This window comes from Neopelma chrysocephalum, unplaced genomic scaffold, assembly GCF_003984885.1.
Source record: "Neopelma chrysocephalum unplaced genomic scaffold, ASM398488v2 Primary Assembly neopelma1_96780, whole genome shotgun sequence".
NCBI lineage: Eukaryota > Metazoa > Chordata > Aves > Passeriformes > Pipridae > Neopelma > Neopelma chrysocephalum.
Window position 1 is genome coordinate 1,122,503 of NW_020925424.1, and position 20,373 is coordinate 1,142,875.

Genomic DNA, 20,373 nt, shown 5'->3' on the forward strand with positions numbered 1-20,373 from the left:
GGTCTGGAGGAGAAGTCTTACGAGGAGCAGCTGAAGGCACTTGGTCTGTTCAGCCTGGAGAAGAGGAGACTGAGGGGAGACCTCATTGCAGTTACAACTTCCTTGTGAGGGGAAGAGGAGGGGCAGACACTGATCTCTTCTCTCTGGTGACCAGTGACAGGACTGGAGGAAACGGCATGAACCTCAGGCAGGGAAGATTTAGGTTGGATATCAGGAAAAGGTTCTTCCCCCAGAGGGTGATTGGGCACTGGAACAGGATCCCCAGGGAAGTGGTCACAACACCAAGGCTGACAGAGTTCAAGAAGTGTTTGGACAACACTCTCAGGCACATGGTGTGATTCTTGGGATGTCCTGCACAGCGCCAGGAGTTGGACTCAATGATCCAAAAGGGTCCCTTCCAACTCAGCATATTCTATGATTCTATGGTAATAGTATGTAGGTGAGATGGACAACAAGTAGGTTGGACCCTGGCGATTCATGTGGTTGTTGCCACAATAAAAATTGTAAGTATGCTGCACAGGGCTTCTTCCAAGAGACATGGTCCTTCCACTAAAAAAAACTGTAAAAAAACTGCACAGGAGATCAGCATCCCCTACCTAATCCCCCTCCCAAAATAATTCCTTTACTTTGATTTTGTCTATACAACTAGTCTTTATACTCCTTGCCTGATGGACAGGTCAGTTTCTGACTAACAGATTTCTATTATCAGTACTCAGTTTTGTGCACTGACCTGTAAGCACACAGCTGATTCAACTTTTCCAAGCAAAAATCACTACTACATTTTAACCTGGACATACACCAAGCTTAAGTCATAGAAATAACTCAACCGGCTTAGTTTAATTAAAAAAACAAACAGAATCAGAGCTGAAATACACAAATGCAGACACTCTGTGATGAATCTCAGCCCACAAAGTTAAAATATTTGATTCTGAACATCATTTCCTACAAGAGATACACTAAGCAACTCTTCATCAGCTAAGCCCCAACCCAGTGGGGACAAAGCTAGGGCAGAGAACATAAAATGAAATTAAATCTGTAAAATAGAATTAGTGTTTACAATTAATTGTGAATTGTAAATTGAAAATGTTTTGCTTTAATGTGATCCCAAAAGGCATTACTCTGGGCTATCTGAGATATCATGTGGGTGGACCAGCTTTCTGGAATCAAACTCAAAAGCAAGAAGTACAGGAGACCCTGAAAAAGCGGAAGTCATCTTACCACTTTTAAAATTCATTTACATGCCACGTATTCACCAAAGTTTGTGTAGTCAATATATTTAGCATAGAAAGCAAGAATTATCTCACTTTCCCTTTTTGTTCTGTATTTCACTTCTAACAAGAGCAATTGCTCTGACAATGCATAGAGCAAACAGGAGATGACACTGAATTCTTTCTTTCCTCTATCCCTATTGAAGAGCTGGCTACAACACAAATGAGATAACAAAAACATGGAATGGTTTGGGTTGGAAGGGACCTGAAACATCATCTAGTTCCAGCCATGCCATGGGCAAGGACACTTTCCACAAGACCAGGTTCCTCAAAGTCCCAGCCAGTCTGGCCTTGAACAATTCCAGGAACGGGGCATCCACAGCTTCTCTGGACAACCTGTGCCAGTGCCTCACCTCACAGTAAGAATTGTTTTTTTAATATCCAATATAAACCTACTCTCTTTCAGTTTGAAGCCATTCCCCCTTTTCCTGTCATTCCATGCCCTTATAAAAAGTCTCTCTCCATCTTTCTAACACGCTCCCTTTAGGTACTGGAAGGCTATAATTAGGTCACCACAAAGCCTTCTGTTCTCCAGGCTGAACAATTCCTTTAGGAGAGGTCCCTTTAACCATCGTGGTGGCCTCCTCTGGACTCACTCCAACAGGTCAATGTTCTTCCTGTGCTGGGAACCCCAGAGCTGGACACAGCACTCCCAGTGGGGTCTCACCAGAGCAGAGTAGAGAGGCAAAATCACCTCCCTCGACCTGCTGGCCAGGCTGCTTTGAGTGCAGCCCAGGATACACAACACAAAACTTAAAAGGTAAGGCCTTTAGAGGAAACAATGATTGTTATATCCTGTCACACAAAGGGCAAAAATGCAATGAAGAAAATGCTTTCTCCCCCATGCACTTTTTCACACCGATTACTTAACTTTTACGACAGGCAAGAAGATTACTACCTGACCGAAGGCAGACATTACTTCTAAGGGCTGACAGAGTCAGTTAAAAATAGAAATACAAATGACCGTATATTGCTTTGTTAGTTCATAAGACACTAACTTTGTTTGCCTGCAATATCATGAACATATTATCACCAGAAAGAGTTCTGTCACATTAGAATGAATAACATCAGACAGGAAGTTTAAATTGAAAACCCTATTGGAGCAGACTTAGCTAATCTAAGAAATTAAACCTCAGGGAACCTATGCTCATTTTTTTTCCAGTGTCCAGGTAGAGCCAGTCTTTCTCTTTCTCATTCTGCATGATTTTGAGGAAAGATACAGGAGGCTAAAAGTGAGAGGTAGAAAGAAGATAAGCAGACCCCACAAAGTAAATACACAGCATGATCCCTGGCATCTCCTATCTTCTCTCCATACTTAAAATTATTGCATACAGATGTTATTTCATCCATGAAAGAAACCTGGAAGACAGTAGGCAAGAACAATTTCCTCATTCTTCATGGCAAATCTAAATTAATTCCCCTTGTTTATCCCAGCAGTCAGCAGAAGAAATGGAAAATCGGGGAGCTATTTTAAATGTACGCCAAAATAAATATCACCTTTAGATGCTTATGGCTTTTCTACTCCAGGTTTATTTTCTAATATGTAGATATACTTTTACTTGATGAAAAATAAAATGGAAGAGCATTCATACTAATTCTTCTGGCTCCCTCTTATCTTTACCTTCCCACTATCACAGAAGATTGAATAACCTCCACCATCAGCTTTCTAGTTTCCCCCTGCTACCTTTTCACTCTACTCTTGGCCAGCAAGCAAGAAGTGCAATGAAAGTCTATGACCAGAAATATAGTGGAATCGAGTCATTGTTTGCTTCTTTAATTTATCAATTCATATTACACTGCAGTAAAACTTTAGCAGCAATCATGACTGAGGATTAAAAATTCCTACATTCCTCCTTTTATTTCCCGCTCCTGGAAAAGAACCAGCTTATCTTAAACCACTGACCTCTGAAAGGCAAAAACACATTCCTGCGTATTCTGCAACTCTGTTTGTACAAAACTTGGGCTTTACATCATGTAGGTTACTTTCCATTCATCCCTACCAATACTACACCTTTTTAAAGTTTGGTGCAGACTCAGTTTCAAGGCCTCCAACGTCAGAAAACCAATACAAGATCTGCACATTTTTGGCATGAAATCAATCAAGTAAATGATTTTACTAGATAAAGGAACTAATTTTGTAATTATGAGATATCAACTACCCTTTATACACACCATGCTGGAACAACAGAGTGTATTAGTTTGTTTTCCCAAAAGACATGATGCTGTTACTGCACCAATATTTAAGTTATTTTTACTTACACTTCTACGCAAAAAAATCTTGATGTTGATGTCCTGCATTTCACTTTCAGAACAACCAAATAAAAGTCTTTAAATATTCTGATAACTATCACACAGAATCTAGAAATCCTAAGTTTAAACCATGGATTAAAGGGGAGATAATTTATGTTGTGCACAGGATTTGCATGGAGTGAGAACATTTTATTAAAAATAATTCAGACTACAAATCTTGTAATTCCAAAACTACTCAAGAATTCAAGTTTCAAACTCACTAAACAGTTCTGGTTGGAGAAAAAAAGTGAGGGGTAGAAAGGATCAATAGTGCAAAAAACATATCCCAGCAGTCATAAGGAGGATTTAAGTTTTCAGAAAGGAACCCAGATGGGTGGCTCCTGAGGCATTTTGACTGACATGCTCCCATTTTGCATAATCTCTTCTTGCAGAATTACAAAAAGCCTGGTAGAAAGAGAGGCATACACCACTAGAAAATATAAGCTGTTTGAAGAGATTCAGAAAGCAGATAAGCAGAAATCCAGCAAAATTTGTACCATTCAATCCACATGCTTGTTCACTTTCCATTGGGGCGGCCCGTCTTCTCCTTAAAGCATTTTGAAGGTTATTTGCCCCATATATAATATGGGGATGGGGTGTTCCCTCCTTCTGTGGATGCTTTTTAATAGGCTCAATGAAGTAATCCCCATGGGGCAGATGGAAATATCCAGTCTGAAAATAAGCACAAAAGAGTTAATCTCTACTGTACAGTACTGGAAGTCAAAAATAAATACTCTTTTCATATCATCATCCCTGAGCTTTTCTTGTAAGCCAGTCATTACAATGAAGAAATATGAACACAATGGGTTTTCAGCATTTATTTGGCTGCATACATTGAGGTTGTTTCACACCTCACAAAGACGTAACAGTCCAAAGGGTAACAGAAAAAATATCTTTCTACTAATAACCTGAAATCCTGAGGCAAAGGCTCTCATATTTTTACAAAGCCACAAAAAGGTTGAAAGTTAATTGGCCAAACATGATGCACTAGAAGGAGTTGCATCTTGTTCTTCTGGTGTTTTGCATTCATTCCCCGGAGAACAAGACTGGAATAGAAGCTGTTTCATCAGTGCAAATCGAAATTCTGCTCCTAGCTGCTATTCCACAGTCAATTACCCAACCCATCAGACGGGCTGGACTGTGTGGTTTACTCTTGACTCAGACTACAAACGCTTTCTGGCCCCAAGGCATGCAATGGAAGAAATAAACCGTCTTTCATGAATTAGCAAGTCATTAAGAACATACAATAGACCAGCTGAAAAAGGCCAAAACATTTCTCATGCTATAACTTTCATATCAACCTCCCTGCTTTGCCTGAGTTACAGGGCATTGGATCCCCATCTGGACTACACAGGATCAGCTTACGCTTCCACAGGATTAGTTTACACCTCCCTCTGCCACGATCTAGATCCATGCAACCAGACATGGCCTTGGTCCCTTGTGTGTCAGCATTTTTGCAGGGATTGCAAACATTGCAAAACCATTGTACAGCCTTTCCACCTCAAGACATAAGGAACAGTAAAGCTTTAAATCAAAAGCAAAGGATCTACTGACATCCCAGTCCACACTGGGGGTGTGACAGGAGACTGAGCTATTCCACTGTTATGGCTTTTTTCCCTCTCCACTTTCTTGCTGTGGTCAGTGCAGCCTTCTTAACTTGTTCAGGAGCAGGGAAAAAATGATGTAATGCTCTCTTCCCGCAGCTGCTGTATTCAAATTTAGAAGGACATACAAACCAAAAACTCTTTTCAAACACTCCGAAGTCTTACAGTTTCTCTGGACAGTTGTGAAAGCCAGTATGAGGGTAAGGATATGAAGGAAATCATATGAATGAAATAAAAGCATTCTTATAAAACTGTAAAATAACCATGTGCAAGGAGACCAAAGGCAGCTCAGTGAGATCACTTAAGTCCCCCCTACCAGACACCTTCTGCCTCCACACTGATTTCCACAGGCCCAATACATCCCACTGCAAACCTGTGCAAATAAATAACTGTGACTGTAATTTCACAGTTTGCCCAACAGTGCTGAGGAGCAGAAACTCTTTCTTTCCAATGCAAGTCAAAGTTTTAAAGCCAGAGATTGGTCTTCGTTTGAAACTTTGTTTACATCCATAAAGCTTCAAAGGTTCAGAACTCAAAGTCATGTATATTTGTTCATCTGGGATTACAGCTACTGCCTCTATGGCTTTTGTTTCATTTTTAAGAAAAAAGAAACAGGACTTCTGATTCTTAAACATGACATACAAAAAATGCTCAGGTTTCTGTTTAAATTATAAATCAGAATATAGGACCTGAGACACACTACAAAAGCAGTAAATCCCATGGTCACATTAGATAAAAATGTTCGGCAAACATGAATCTATACAGCGAGAATGCCTATACAGCAGTCAGACTAGGAAATCAGGACGTGTGGCTTTTCTCCTGATGCTCAAGGAATCAAAGCACCATCTTTACCCATTCCTCTTCATTCCACAGGGTTCAGTCTTTCTTGGATGTTTGCAAAGACTGAATTATTTAAACTTCTTGCCCTGTTGTGTTTTTTTAAGCCAGTTGGAACCAGGATGAATTAACTATCCTCACTTGCAGACCCAGATTTTATAGAGCAGGTGATTAGTCACTGGACTATCGTGTTGAGGTACGTCTGTAACAAGAAGGGCCAGGAAATCATATAAAAAGGGAAGTAAGTATATTAGTGGCAAGTTCATTTCCCAAGCTCCCATATGAGTGCTTCCATGTTAAAACCAAGCTGTACGGAGCAGGAGAAAAAACAAAAATTTGTTGCATAAACGTGACTGCATTTCCAGTTTGTAGATGCTTTTCAACAGCTTCCAGAGACTTCCAGCACTTACTGAATTTGTGCTTTGCACTTGCACTTGCACAGGCTACACAAGAAATTAAATGCTGAGACCAAATGAAAGACAAAAAAACACTGATCTTCACATTAAACTTACTTCAAAGCACTCAGAACTGGCAAAATTCCCTTTGCTGATTAAATATGTCTTCAGCTTCGCTCTTTATAGTTGTTCTTTTCTGACTCGCAAATACAACAGCAAGAATTTTTCACTTAAAGTCCATCAGATTTCAAGCTATGTAAATACAATATCCGCTTTTTCTGAGCCGTTCGTAGCATCACCTCCCTTTGAATGCATTCACACACTCAGAATATACACAGGAGTCCAGTTATGAAAGCCTCCTTGGAAATAAGGCAGTCATATTTACATTTATTACAGAGTTTAGTTATCATCACAGAAAAAAAATAACTGCAGATAAGTTTTCCACATTTAACCTTCTCTGTGAAAAGCTATCATGTAATACAGTAATAGAAATGGCCAGAAAATAGGGGTGGGGTGTGGGTGTGTGTGTTTGTTTTGGGGTGAAGAGTGTGTGTGGGCAGGGTGTGGGTGTTTCCCTCAATGCCTACAGCTGAAAATATAAAAGTCTACCACAGAATATTTTTCTTAATTGTTGCTCTCCCTTCCTTCAAATCTCACCCTTCACCCTCAAATTCTGACATCCTGTGACTGGAAGTGTTTACCATATTGTATGTGGAAGTGGTGCTACATTACCTAATGGGATTATTAATTCACATGCTTAATTTCTTTGACACAAACAGTTTCCTGAACACACCACATCTCCTGCATTGCATATTGCTTGCGAGGAGGACGTGGTGATCCTGGGACACTCCTGACAAAGTTTTCAAATAACTTCTTTGAATTTCAGTAGAATTAGCATTTTCCAGTGGAAAGCAGATATTTTTCACATATTTCTTTTAGTCAAAAGTTTGAGGGGTTTGTCAAAATACCTTTGCTGGCAGAATCTTTTCAATCAGTTCCATGTGGGAAGCTGAAGCTGAGTCCTGTGGGAAGGGAAAGAGCAGCTTCAGCCTTGGCTATGGTTTTGCAGTTGCAATGATATTCCAGACAGGAGGGGCTGGTATTGGAGGGTGTATGTCATGAGAAAAAGGAAGGGAAAACCCAACAATTTGCAGTTTAAAGCTACAATAACTGAGTATGCTGACAATAATGCCAAAAAAATAACATCTGTAGTGGGAACAGTGTGTAACTCACTGAAAGCAAACAGTATTTCTGGCAATATATTTCAGACAATTTTTCTGACAATGGGGCACTGACAGACTCTGAAAACACATTGACTTTTAGAAGCAACATGAAATAAAAATAAGAAGAAAAGGTTCTGGCTTTACCTTTACGTACTTTGCTCCAGGTGCTTACTACAACTGTAATGCGTGGTAAGTGAAATTAAGTTTGACTAAAATAGTTACAGAAAAAATTGTGCCATAGGAAACATGAATTATCAGAGAACTGCAGTTGCATATAATCTTAACTGAGCTGGTGAAATAAATTATCTGTTAACAGTACACATGCTAAATTTATTTCAGCTAATCACTTAGTTCCTTTCTGTGTGTCACTTTCTTTTTCCCCAAAGATCTTTCTCTTTAAGTTTGTCATATGTTCCTATCTCAGCCAAAACAAAACTTCAACATTCAAATGAGATTTTCACCTCCATCCTCAGATAGAGTTAATAAAAACGGACCAGTCATGCTGTTGCTCATGCAGAAAGAGGTTGATTTTTTTTTTTTTTTAGATACTGAGTAATTTGACAGAAGATTTTATGAACATCACCCACTGAAAAGGACAGCACTCTACCTCTTATATAGGAATACAGAAAAAAACTATGCTTTCAGTAGGATTTGGTAAAGAAGGTGCTACTGGAATTCAGCCTTATAGTTTAACATAGCTTTGGTCCAAAATTAAAATATCTTATTTTTAAGACAATAAGATGAGTAAAAGAACAGGATACAATCATACCACAAGATTTTATATTCTTTTGTCACAGATTGTAGATTTTAGAAGCTGCCAGAAATCTGGCCAGAGATGCAGAGACAGGCCCTGCACACTGTGGGCTCAGAAAGTTCAGACACAGAGAATAGGAAACAACATATCAATTCATAGCCAAATTTACAGCAGGTTGGATTTTCATGGAAGAAAATAAGATATCAACAGAAGAAGTGTCTGACAACCTCCAGTTCTCAGGCTCTTAAGAGACCTGGATACTTCAGAGGTACAGGTCTTTTTGGCTGGGGACATATGCTCAGCAAAGGAGAAAAGTCTTGTCTCTAGGGTCATGTATATCAGCTACCATACAACCACTTACAATACATGACCACTCAAGTTGAGAGACTTGACAGAGAATCAGTTCTCTGGATTATAGCATCAACTTGCTGGTGACCACACTAGACTTCATTTCCTCTTTTCACTGTTCTTGAGCAGGACAGATTCATCCCTTTTCCCACAATTTAGTGGAGATGGGGACTTGGATGAAGGTTATCTAGGATATGCTTTAAGAAACTAAGGTATTAAAAAAAAAAACTTCTCTAAAAATGGGTAAGAGAAGTAAACAGTTGAAATCCTGTCTTCATTTACTTCTCTGCTATGCTACAGAAACAGTTCAGGAATAATTTCTATGGACCTCTAACTCACTGCGAGCTTTGCATCTCATACAGAATCTGAAGCACCCTGGCTACATTCATTTCTACTCAAGGAAATTATCTGTGGAATTAATCTTGCATGGAGATTTGAGCATGAAAATGTACAACTTGGAACACATAATTTTAAAAGACATCTCTGTTCACACTTCAGGTCATGTCATCCTCCACAATCATCCTTATTGTCCATCCTAAAAGCATTCAGTATTTCTTCCAAGAATTCTGTGATTTTCCTTAGAAGAAACAGTCCAGGTATCTTATTCCCACATTCACTTGTGGGTGCCCTGTTGGCTGCAGCTTTATTTGCATTGTAGAAATATCCCGTCTTGCTTCTTTTCTTAAAACAGATGATCCACAAATGACTGATGATCACTGTGTGACCGTGAAGCTGCTTAGAGCCTCGTTAGTCTCTCTGTAGGGTTCTGCTTTGAAATCTTCAGCAGCTCATGAAGAACATGAAGCTGTGTTCCCACAGCTTCTACATCTCTTACTGTATTACAGGGCCCAGCAGCAGTCATTTCATGTTGTCCATTTCCCAGAGAGCCTTTCAGCTTCCTCCCACATTCTCACTTTCTACTTTTCCAAATATATCCCATTTGATCTGCATAAGCCCAAACTTTGCTGCTTCTGAAGCTCAGATACATAATTAAATTCCAACAGGGTAAAAATTTATTGTCCACTAGAGAATTAGTAACCGAACATTTTTATGGTCTTAAAAAAGAGCAAAGATAGTACTTAATAAATTGTACACAACTTTCAGTGCTGGTTATACTAAGCTGAAACAAGCCTGTGTTTGCCACACGCTGAGCATCCAGCAGGTAGATGGCACAGCACAGCTGACTCCTAATTCATTAACTCAAACACAGTTTGAACCCTTGTTCTATTTACCAGTGTGATTTCCACACAACAGTGAGAGACACATTGCTAAAGGCTGTCTGAAGTCCAGAGCACTCCGAAGACCTGGGGCTCCTTTTGCCAATATTTCGTTGTTGCTCAGTTGCTGCTAAGTCTGCCGTGCCTTTGATGAAGACAAGGTTGCAGCTCTTCGGGCTGCCCAGTCTGCCCAAACTGTGTGAGGTGACACTCCCCTGGGATAGCTGAGTGGATGGTGCCCAGTCAGTGCTCTGAGCCTCACCACACAGCAAGTTACAACACTCTCAAGGATAAAACACGCCCAAGAGTTGTTTCTCCAAGTGCAAGAGGCTTACTTTGACTATAGTCATGAGATGGTGAGACCAGCGAGTTTTGACTTCATTTGGGATCCAAAATCAACTCAGCAAGTATTACTGTTCTGAGACAGAACAAAGAGTTTGCCCAATTCGTCCAAAGACTGTTAGGGGGAGAAGGAAAGAGCAACAGCTGTTTTACTCCTGGAAAATACTCTTGGAATATCTAATTCATATTTTTCTAATTAAACTTGTTCAGAAAGCATTGTATCCAAGAGGCTTACAACGTAGAAACTGGTTGGTTTTTTTTCTCATTAATATCAGAACAGCCTCTCACGAAAATGAAAATAAACAATGCAAAAATGGTTCGTACTTCTCAGCATTTGAAATCCCCTCAGAGACTTTCAATGGGAAGTTCTGAAGCTTTGATTTGGAAGCCAGTAAATTTTTACAGTTTGCAAAGCAGATCACATTTGATGATTTAAAGCCTATGTAATGCTGAAGAGCGAAGATTTAACACTGGATTGGTAAGAGGTTCCTTGACTAAACAGTGCTTTGTATTTGGAATAAAAAGACAAGCAAGAGGATCCACAGAGCAAACATGATCTCTAATCACAGAGACAGAAAGCACTACAGCTGTTTTGGCTTCCTGCTCACTTATATTCTAAAATTAATTGCAAACTAGTGAGCATGACGATGTTAATACTGCGGAGTTCAAACTTTATTAGAGAATAACTAAATGCAAACATTTGATCAAATGACAAGTGGCATTGTTTCTATTGACAAGTATTGTTTGTATTACTCTGACCTACAGGAACCCTGGTCAACAGCCAGAAAGCAGAGATACAAATGATGACAGCTGCCACAACATGTGCAGATAGATGGAAGAAAGCACAATTATCCCATTTTACAGTGGATGAAAGTCTGTCAGGAGCTTTACTCTTCTGGAGAGCAGAGCAACAGAAGGTCACAGTCCAACTTCTTCCTCTCCACAGAAATTATTTTGCTCGATGAAACAGAACTCTATGAGGGAAAGCAACATCAGGCAGGACTACACTGACCCACCTTGCAACACTCTTCTCTTAGCTTCATTCTGTCCAGCCTAAAAGCAAGCAGAAGTGTCAAGAGCAAACAGTATGTTGTAGGTTTGCATTTGTCATCATAGGTGTGTTGGGAGAGGCTTCTACCTCCCTTTTCTCCAAACTCATGAAGTCTGTAGCTGCACAGCACAGACAGGACTTAGGAATGAATTTCAACATGCCTCACAAGAGTCATGTCACCACTTTTCATAAAAGTGTCATTTCAAGGTGACTTAAAAGGCAACCCATATGGATGCTCTCAACCTCTTCTTTACTTACCATTTATTGTTTCCAGTGAGTTTTCAAAAAGTGACTTCCTCATACTGAAGGATAACCTCAGAGCAGCATTGTGACATGGTGTTTCTGCTCAGTGCCTACATGAGGAATCATGGATTCTGCTCAACAACTGCAGCTTGAAATACACTGCCCTCGTTTCCATGGGTGGTGTGAGAAAGCAGCTGCTCTGTTTGCTATGCACAGCCTTGGAACAGGCTGTGGGCCATGCTCAAGCTGCAGCTTGTTGTGCTATCACTAGGGAGGAATGAAGGGGGAGGGAGCTTATCAAAACCAAATACCTTACAAAACAGGGAAATTCAGTCCCTGGCTGAGGGCAGCTGTGGCATGTTAAGACAGCAGTGTAAGGTGAGTGACACGCTACACCAAAAAAGTTATTCTGTGTCACAAATCAGTGTCTGTGTTAGAAAAGGACTGAGAATGAGAAATAGGAAGTGGAAGGAGACGAGAAAAGAAATTAAATGAAATCATAAGAACAAGATTCAAACAGAGATCCAGAACTTGCAGGTCAAAGTGTCTCTCTAGTACACAGCCGATGCTTAGCACACGGCAGTCTGAGAACCAGCATGACAATAACTGGCAATCCCAAGAGTTACACAGAATCACAACTTCTTCTGGCCTCAGCCAAATCACATGCCACTCATTTGACTTTCCCAGGTATTTCTGCCTGTCTGAGAAAGGAGACCAATGTGCTTTTACGACTGCATCTGGCACACCACCATAAATGTCTTTACCAACCCAGTATGAGTCCCAGCTCCCATGTATGCCAAAGCTGAAGGCTGATCAGATTCAGCATTGGGTTCAGGTCAGTTTAAAAGCACAAAAGACTTGAGTTAGCTCTGAACGTGACTCAAACTCCTTCTTGAAGCTTGAACTCTGACTGGAAGCCATTTCCATTGATATGAGAGGTGCGGTGCATGCACAAATTTACCCGTGCATCCAAGACACTACATCTAACAGGCAGAAAATTAACTTCTCTCTCAGAGCTACAGAGAGATGACCTATACTCTGAAACAAGAACAAAAGCCTGAAAGACAAACAAATACTCCTCAATCTACTAACAATCAAGTTTCTGCTCAAAACTTAGAAGGACATATACTCAATAAAAAGCAAATCAAATTTGGCACAAAACCAGTAACTGAGTAAACCACTTAACTAAGACTAGCACAACATCTCTGCTAATTTCCAGGCCCCTTCTGCTAGGAGTTTGATCTGATGAAATATCAACTGCCTTCTCTGTGATGATGAATACTTCAAAGTACTTCTCTGAAGCTGGTGGGAAATCAACAAGTTCAACTTCTTCCAGAACAAGACTGTGTATAATGAGCACCTCAAAAGGCTGGAAAACAGACAACCTGGGGAAGCAGCAAGTGGCGCAGACAATCTAGAGAGTTCCTGCATGTTTACTATCTTCCCTGGCACAAAAGGTAGAGAACTTCAAAAGAAGCTGGCAGGCAACAAAATATTTTTTCACCCAATACAGACTTAAACTGAAAGAGCAATTATTAGAAGCATAGAATGGTTTGGTCTGGAAGGGACCTTCCAACCCCTCCCACCATGGGCAGAATGCCATCCAGTACACCAGGTTGCTCAATGCCCCATTCAACCTGGCCTTGAACACTTTCAGGGACGGAACATACACAACTCTCACTGTCAAGAATTTCTTGCTAATATCTGTTTTAAACCTGTCCTCTTTCAGTTTAAAGTGTGATGTTCTATCACCACATGCCTTTGTAAAAAGTCCCTCTCCGGCTTTCTTGTAGCCGCTCCAGGTATTGTAAAGTGCTGGAAGGTCCTCCCAAATCACTCTCTTCTCCAGGCTGAACAGCCCCAACTCTCCCAGTCTGTCCTTATAGCAGAGGTGGTCTACCCTTTGATCATCTTCACGGTCCTCCTCTAGACTCACACCGGCAGGTTCACATCCCTCCTATGTTGGGGGCCCCAGAGCTGGATGAAGGGCTCCAGGAAGGGTCTCACCCGAGCGCAGTAGAGGGGCAGAATCACCTCCCTCAACCTGCTGCCCACAATGCTCTGGATGTAGCCATGCAGCCACAGACATGATTGGCTTCCAGGCCAAACATGTCTCTCTAGATTAGAAACAAAGATGTCATGTGGCACAGTGTCAACGGCTTTGCATAAGTCCTGGTAGATGCCACAGAAAATTGCAAATCGGAAATGGTACAGAGAAGTACCAGAAACCACTGGATAAATCCGTGTAGGGAAGATTAGTCTCTCATTTTTAAACAGCAAAATAGCACCTGCAGCTCAGAAACAGGTGCATGTCAAGGAGACATCCCTATTTTCCAGCCTGTTCTTACGCCTCTTGCCAGAAATCTGCTATTGACCATTATCTCCTTCTGAAAATCAGTCATAAGCCAAGGGTCAGGCAAATTAAATCCCTCCATCAACATACAACTCACCCATGAGTTCAAAGAATCTAAGAGTTAGATTTCAGTTTAAATATTATTAATTTAGAATTTCCATTTTAAACTGTTTTCATACTTGTGTTTGTTTTCTTTGTAGACTATTTCTGTAAAAAAAATAATGTTTCTCTGTCGAAAAAATTATTGGTGTTATTTCAAACTGACACTTCCCATCAAAATCATTCTTTTGTCTGCAGAGAGATTGCTTTAGCTGTTTTGGAAATACAGCACTTTTTGCAATAAAAGCATTTCATTTGGTCTGCTTAAAAGCAGCAGTCAGTCGTTTAGGTTTGAATGCAATAGTCTGTACCATAATAGGAAAAAAAGAAAAAGACAAAATAGAAAAGAATTGAGTGATTTATCTGAGGAAAAAATGCAGTAAAATATTCTTTGGAACCATGAGGAAAAATATTTTGCTATAATAATAAAAGGAGTCATTTTCTTTCTGTTGCGCTGTCATGTCTTCTTTTGCTCACAGGATGTTAAGTTTTGTCTTTAAAACTGGCATGTTTTGAAATCCTCATGATGTAACTCCCAGGAATTCAGAAACAATGAAAATCCCCTAAAATGCAAAAAGAGGCACAGATGTTCAGCTTTTCTAATAATTCAGCATTTAGTTTCCTTATGATGTTCAATACTTTTTATGTGACAGCGATACAGTGAGATGTAGGAAAACATGAGAATAAGAAAATACTTTTTGTACAGATAAGACAGATGTTGTCTGCAAATGAAACATTTTCCTGAAGACATGCTCACAGTTCTGTACGATAAAATATTTCACTGAAAAAGTTTACTCAAACCTAAAAGACATTAAGTATCTTCAGCTACTACTTGGCACAATTCTTGCTAATCTAAGAACACTGAAAATTCAAAAACTTAACATAATGGAGACAAATAGAAGATACTAAATATTAGATCATATGCAGTCCTGACAGAATTCCAGTGGACTTAAGAATTCATTAAAAAGAGGTATATTTGACACATAAACCTCTAATAAGCTTTTGTGTGGTGAGAAAACTGTTTACAAACAAATTTATGAAGGAATTCTGGACTGAATCATCAATAATTCACAATTTACCTCTTTCATATGTGAACCTAGAAAAATAATATGTACAATAAACAATTCATTCTGCTCTTACTATTGACCAGAGCTGCTCAGCTAAATGCTAGAATTTTACTGTAGAAATCTTTTCAACTGAGACATGAAACCAGGACTTTTTCAAAGACATTTCCAAACGAATATTTTTGTACAGGATGATGCCAGATCATGACAGATCCACTGAAGCACCAGTAACGGAAATGCTATCATTAAAAAACAGTAGTTTTGCACAAGGTAAGCAAAAGCTTTTTTTGTTGTTGTTCCTCTCCAAAACAATTCAGGCGAGATTGCCTTGAGTTGATGTGTTCCTTTGTCAGTGCTAGGTCTTTTCTTCCCTCTCACAATGAAAATCAGAAAATAAACAAATACATCCCTGGCTAAACCTCATTGATTTTTTTGCAGCAGGAATGGATCTGCATTACAACAAACATTACAACAAACCATATGTGGATTCCAAAGGCAACAAATAATCCTCTCTAGGCTCAGATGCAAAACACATGCATTGTTCCCATCCCCTCTTTTGTCACTTTAAAATATGCTTGACCATACTCTATGCTCAGTACTCAACACATGGAGGCACTTACAGATCCCAAACTCACATTTTGCATGAGAAGACTTTCAAGACAGATTCTGCCAGAGCAGAGCTGGAAACACAGAGGTCGTTTAGTACAACTGGCTCTTAAAAATCACTTTCAGCAGGATTCTTTGCCCAGTGCTGCTGGCTGTTTTCCAATAGCTACACCACTCACTCCTAGTCCAGGATACACTTTCTCCTTTCCTTCCACAGCCTGGCTCTTCCCCACCCTCTGAAAAGGTTGTTCTTTGGCAAGACATCTCTAGGTTCTGCCTAACTTTCTTAAAAACATCAAGACTCGCACCTATATTTCTGCAGTTTCAACAGGTCTGTCCAGTGCTGCTGAGAGGACAACAGCTGCCCTTCCCAGTGCCTGCCCATCCAGTGTTCAGCTACCCTCTTCTTTTGGCTGGAGACTTCCCTATTAAGTTACTGCCCAAACTATCAAAACTGTGTTTAACTTCCTGACATAATGTGATTCAATTAATTTGGCACAGTCTTTGATTAAGTTTCACTGAGAGGGATTTGAGAATATTTAAAGATAAAATGCTTTTATCTTCAGTCTCCTTACTTTTCAGACAATCTTTTCTGGAAGTTTTTTCCACAGATCAACTCTCAGCCACTATTTTGTGAGGCTCCAGGGAAGCTGTTGGGATTTGATTGACTGCTGTCCTTAAACAATAATTCTGCTAATTCAGGAAGACTGTGACACAGCCACAGTCTTATGAAACATTAGCTCTAGCTCCAGCATTTGAAATCATGTCCAGCTCTGTCACAGCAGTGTATAGTGGAGACAGCAAGCAAATGAAGGATAAGCAAAAGATGCAGTTACACACACACGGATTAAAATCAAGCACACATGAAACACAAGAGTTACAACAGGGATCACAGTTGGATCCCTACAATTACAGAAGATATGAGCAACTGTGCACTACAGCTATACTAGAACTGAGAAAAGAACCCTTAGCACAGGAATTTTTAATGAATCCTCAACTTGCAACAAACCTTCAGACCTTTGTCTCATTCTATTAGGAATGCATAAACAAAAATAAGTTATTTTAATTACATTTGCAGTCCTAGGACAGAACATTTGTTAAATATATATACATATATATATATTAGCCCTTTTGAAATGGTAGATAAATTACTTTCCTCTACAGCCACAAATCTTCTAGAAATATCATACTCCTGCTTGCATGTGTGCCCGTATATGAAAGAGACAGATAGAGAGACAGAAATACGGAGCATATGAGCTCATATGACTGATCCCCCATCACAGATACTTCACACGTGAGGAATCCCCAAGGATTTTTGTACAATAAAGCGAAAGGCACAACTCAGAATTATCTGTAGGACTAACAACCAACAAATGATAGATTCTGTCACTAATATTAGTGACATTAATACTGACACTAATGTTACTGTCAGGCCTGGTGACTCTAATACCCAGGGCCAAACACTGCCTTGTTGGTGACACACACCCTGGCACCACATTAGGACCACTCAAAGAATTACTGGGATTTGCCAGTTTCAGAACTGAAAGGCTCAGTAAACTCTGAAAATCAAACAGAAAACTTCATTCCCTTTGCTGAAAGGAAAAGGTGGAACAGCAAAATGTACACCTAACACACCATTTTCCAAGGAAAAACATCCCTTTCCAGGCTGCATTCATCCTGCTGCCTTTTGTTCTACACTCACAGTCTCATAGCAATTTTTGGTGATATATATGCAGGACCTACCACAATGCCTGTGACTCAGACACACAGCACTCCTGCCATGTGAATTAGTACTCTTTATAATAATAACAATAAAAATGAGTAATTCCCAACAGGAGGAAAGTTTACTTTACTGTTTGGGCTCCCTACAGAGATACAGCTTGAGAAACTATCCAACAAACAATACCATGTACACTCATTTGCCACAATGAGATGCATGTGTGAGTTTACAGACCTCCCTATGAGTCTCAGCAACAAAAATCATCCATGTTACAGCCCAAGCTGAAAAATGTCATGCTTTATCTCCTGAGGTACCCAGCAAACCCTTTGTGTGGTAGCTAAGGCAGAGTTCATCATAAAAACATGCTTCCGTGAATCTCTATGACTGGCCACTAATTAAGTCTTTTTTTTCCCCCCCGATGTCTGACGGAGTCCAGAATCTGTTAAAAATACACAAAGCACAGAGGAATCAGAAGCACATCAGAAAGCCAATCTATAATGGAGACAATTGCCTGTGTACCCAAGTTTGTCTGTTTCTGCTTTTACAAATGCATTGATCCAGGCCACTTCTGGTCCTCCAAGAATAGCAATTTATTAGTCTCCTTTCAAATAACAAAGTCTGGGGCAAATTTTTCATTTTTATTTTGCAACATTTACTACTTTTCAAACACAGAATTTTCATATCCCAGAAAAGTTTCACAATCCCTATTTTTCAAGTTAAACATAATCTTTTCCTGGGTAATTAACATCATGTCTGCTAAGAGTGAAAGAATAACGATTTCATCACAGTCCCCTGCTTTTGTGGTCTGATTTCTAATAGGAAACCCCAAATGGAAACAAAAATCTGCAAGCAGGATGGTGAACATAAGAAGTGCATTTGGATTCATTTTCATTAGATCTTTATACAAGTTCAAACCTGTCCACTTAGGCCACAGCATGCTTCTACCATCATCTGGAATTCGGAAAACACATTCATTTAATAAATGGCACATTTTGCAATTCACTATCAAAGAAGAAAATCATATGCTTTAAAACATTTTGGAGGAACACACAGAAAACTTTTCAAAGATCCTGTTTAAAAAAATGCTGTAGTGTTTTCATTCCTCTGTTCAGGAGAGTACTGCTGTGACTGGTTCCTCATGGTGTAATTACCCTCCTGCCATCCTTCCACCTGCACTGGCTGTCTCAGTCATCCATTAACTAAATGAATGAAACGGTTCGGGCAGTCAAGGTTATTGCCATCACATGTTCTGCTTCCACAGGCTGTAGGTATGAACTAAGTAACAAAGTTTGTGATTCTGCTCAACTTGCTTTGAAGGTTGCTGTAGCAGAATTCTACCTCCAAGTCTGCCACCCAAGAATCAACCTCAAAATATCTGCTGAACTAAACCTCAATCATATATTTTGTAAGGACAAGGACAGATTCTGATGACTGACAGACTGATGCGATAAAGCAGTGAAAGCCTTCACAGAAAAAGAGTCGTAGGCATCAGAGTGATCTAAGGTGTTGTTCAAGCAGGTCACCTCATGACAAATATCTGGTGGTAGAGATCTGGACTCTTTAGTGGGACAGACTCCACCACAGAGGCTCTACTATGCTGTTCAGGCAGATATTCTGGACATCCTTACATCTCTGGTGTATTCCCCAAATACTTCTGGAGTCAGCACTCTGTGTGGGAGTCCAGACTGAATTGCTGTGGGGTGGAAAAAGGTGAGTAGAGCTGGAGAAAAGCCAGAACCTTTCTAAAAGGCCAATATTTTAGCCATGTTGGTGCAAGAAATAACCTTAAAATATTCCTTCCTTTCTTCATGCTTACCTTGCTCCTTCTAAAACTGAACACTGATGAATGATATGGCAGCTTTAGCAGAACTCAGCCCTTTCCTCATTGAGACACCAAAGCATCTTTGAAGATTCGGAGATTAGAGGAGTTGGTCAAACCCACACAGAGGGCTGGGGAGCAGGAAGGGCTACTACACAGAGTCCTCGATCTCATGTGAAGTTCTGCTGCTTGTTCCCCGAAGAAAACCCAGTGCAGGAATTGCAAGCTGCAGTGAATAGACAAACCTGTGCCATGGTGTAGCACTGGAGGGCAACAAGATGTTTTGTCAGGAAGGTCTTTTGCTTACCACAGGCTACAGTCTCCTGGCTTACTGTGACAGTGACTACTAACTGGAATAAGCACTACCACCTTGAAAGCACCATCAGAGCCTTTGATCTCATGTTTAAATCATCACACAAGCAAATCTGGGTTGTGCTTTTATAACTTTGCCTGTGGAAAAAAACGAGCATCTCCACAGGATGGAGTCCAACCATGGACTACAGAAGTACCACAGATTAAGGAGGTATCAAATTTAAAATCTCATTTTGCTGGGTAGGAAGGCTCTAGAGCAAGGTATTCAGGGTAACATTAGGTGGTAAAAAGAACAGGAATTAGGAGAAGTAGACAGCAGAAATAAAAACTGACACTGAACTGTTAGCATTGCCTAGTTTATTCCATATTTGGCACTGGTTTCAGCTGAGATCTTTCAGCAAGGCCAATGGGATAGAATAACCAAGTCCCATGTAGCACTGCTGTCCTACATTCCCCTGTGAATATGGAAAGACACAACTGGTAGCATAAGCAGGGAATTTAAGTAGACAGGATTTGACAGTAAAGAACAAAGATTTTTCTCTGATTTTTTGAAACACTATTGAAACCTACAAGCAGAATGTTCTCTCTCTTCAGAGTTTGAGAGCATGATTTGAAAGACACTTAATACATTGAGATCCAGACAGAAAAACAATTTCGCTTGATAGAAAAATTTACCTCAAAATTATTTTATTTAAATACAGGATTCAGTCAACAGCCAAGAGGAAAAAGAGTTTGACACCCTTTCATGGTAGCTCGATGCACCAGTACCCAGTTGCTTGCATCTATGTGGAGTACTAAATCATAAAGGTTCAAGCAATGGACTGTCTTT

General features: G+C 40.0%; 1 protein-coding gene across 1 annotated transcript in view; it reads right to left on the minus strand.

The window, feature by feature from the left end:
- The window catches only part of ADAMTS12 (ADAM metallopeptidase with thrombospondin type 1 motif 12), a 141,056-nt gene that overhangs the window by 85,523 nt on the left and 35,160 nt on the right, over positions 1 to 20,373 (minus strand). The window contains exon 3 of the mRNA XM_027709467.1: positions 4,055 to 4,229. Coding sequence (XP_027565268.1) covers positions 4,055 to 4,229 — 175 coding nt within the window. The remainder of the gene's footprint in view (positions 1 to 4,054; positions 4,230 to 20,373) is intronic.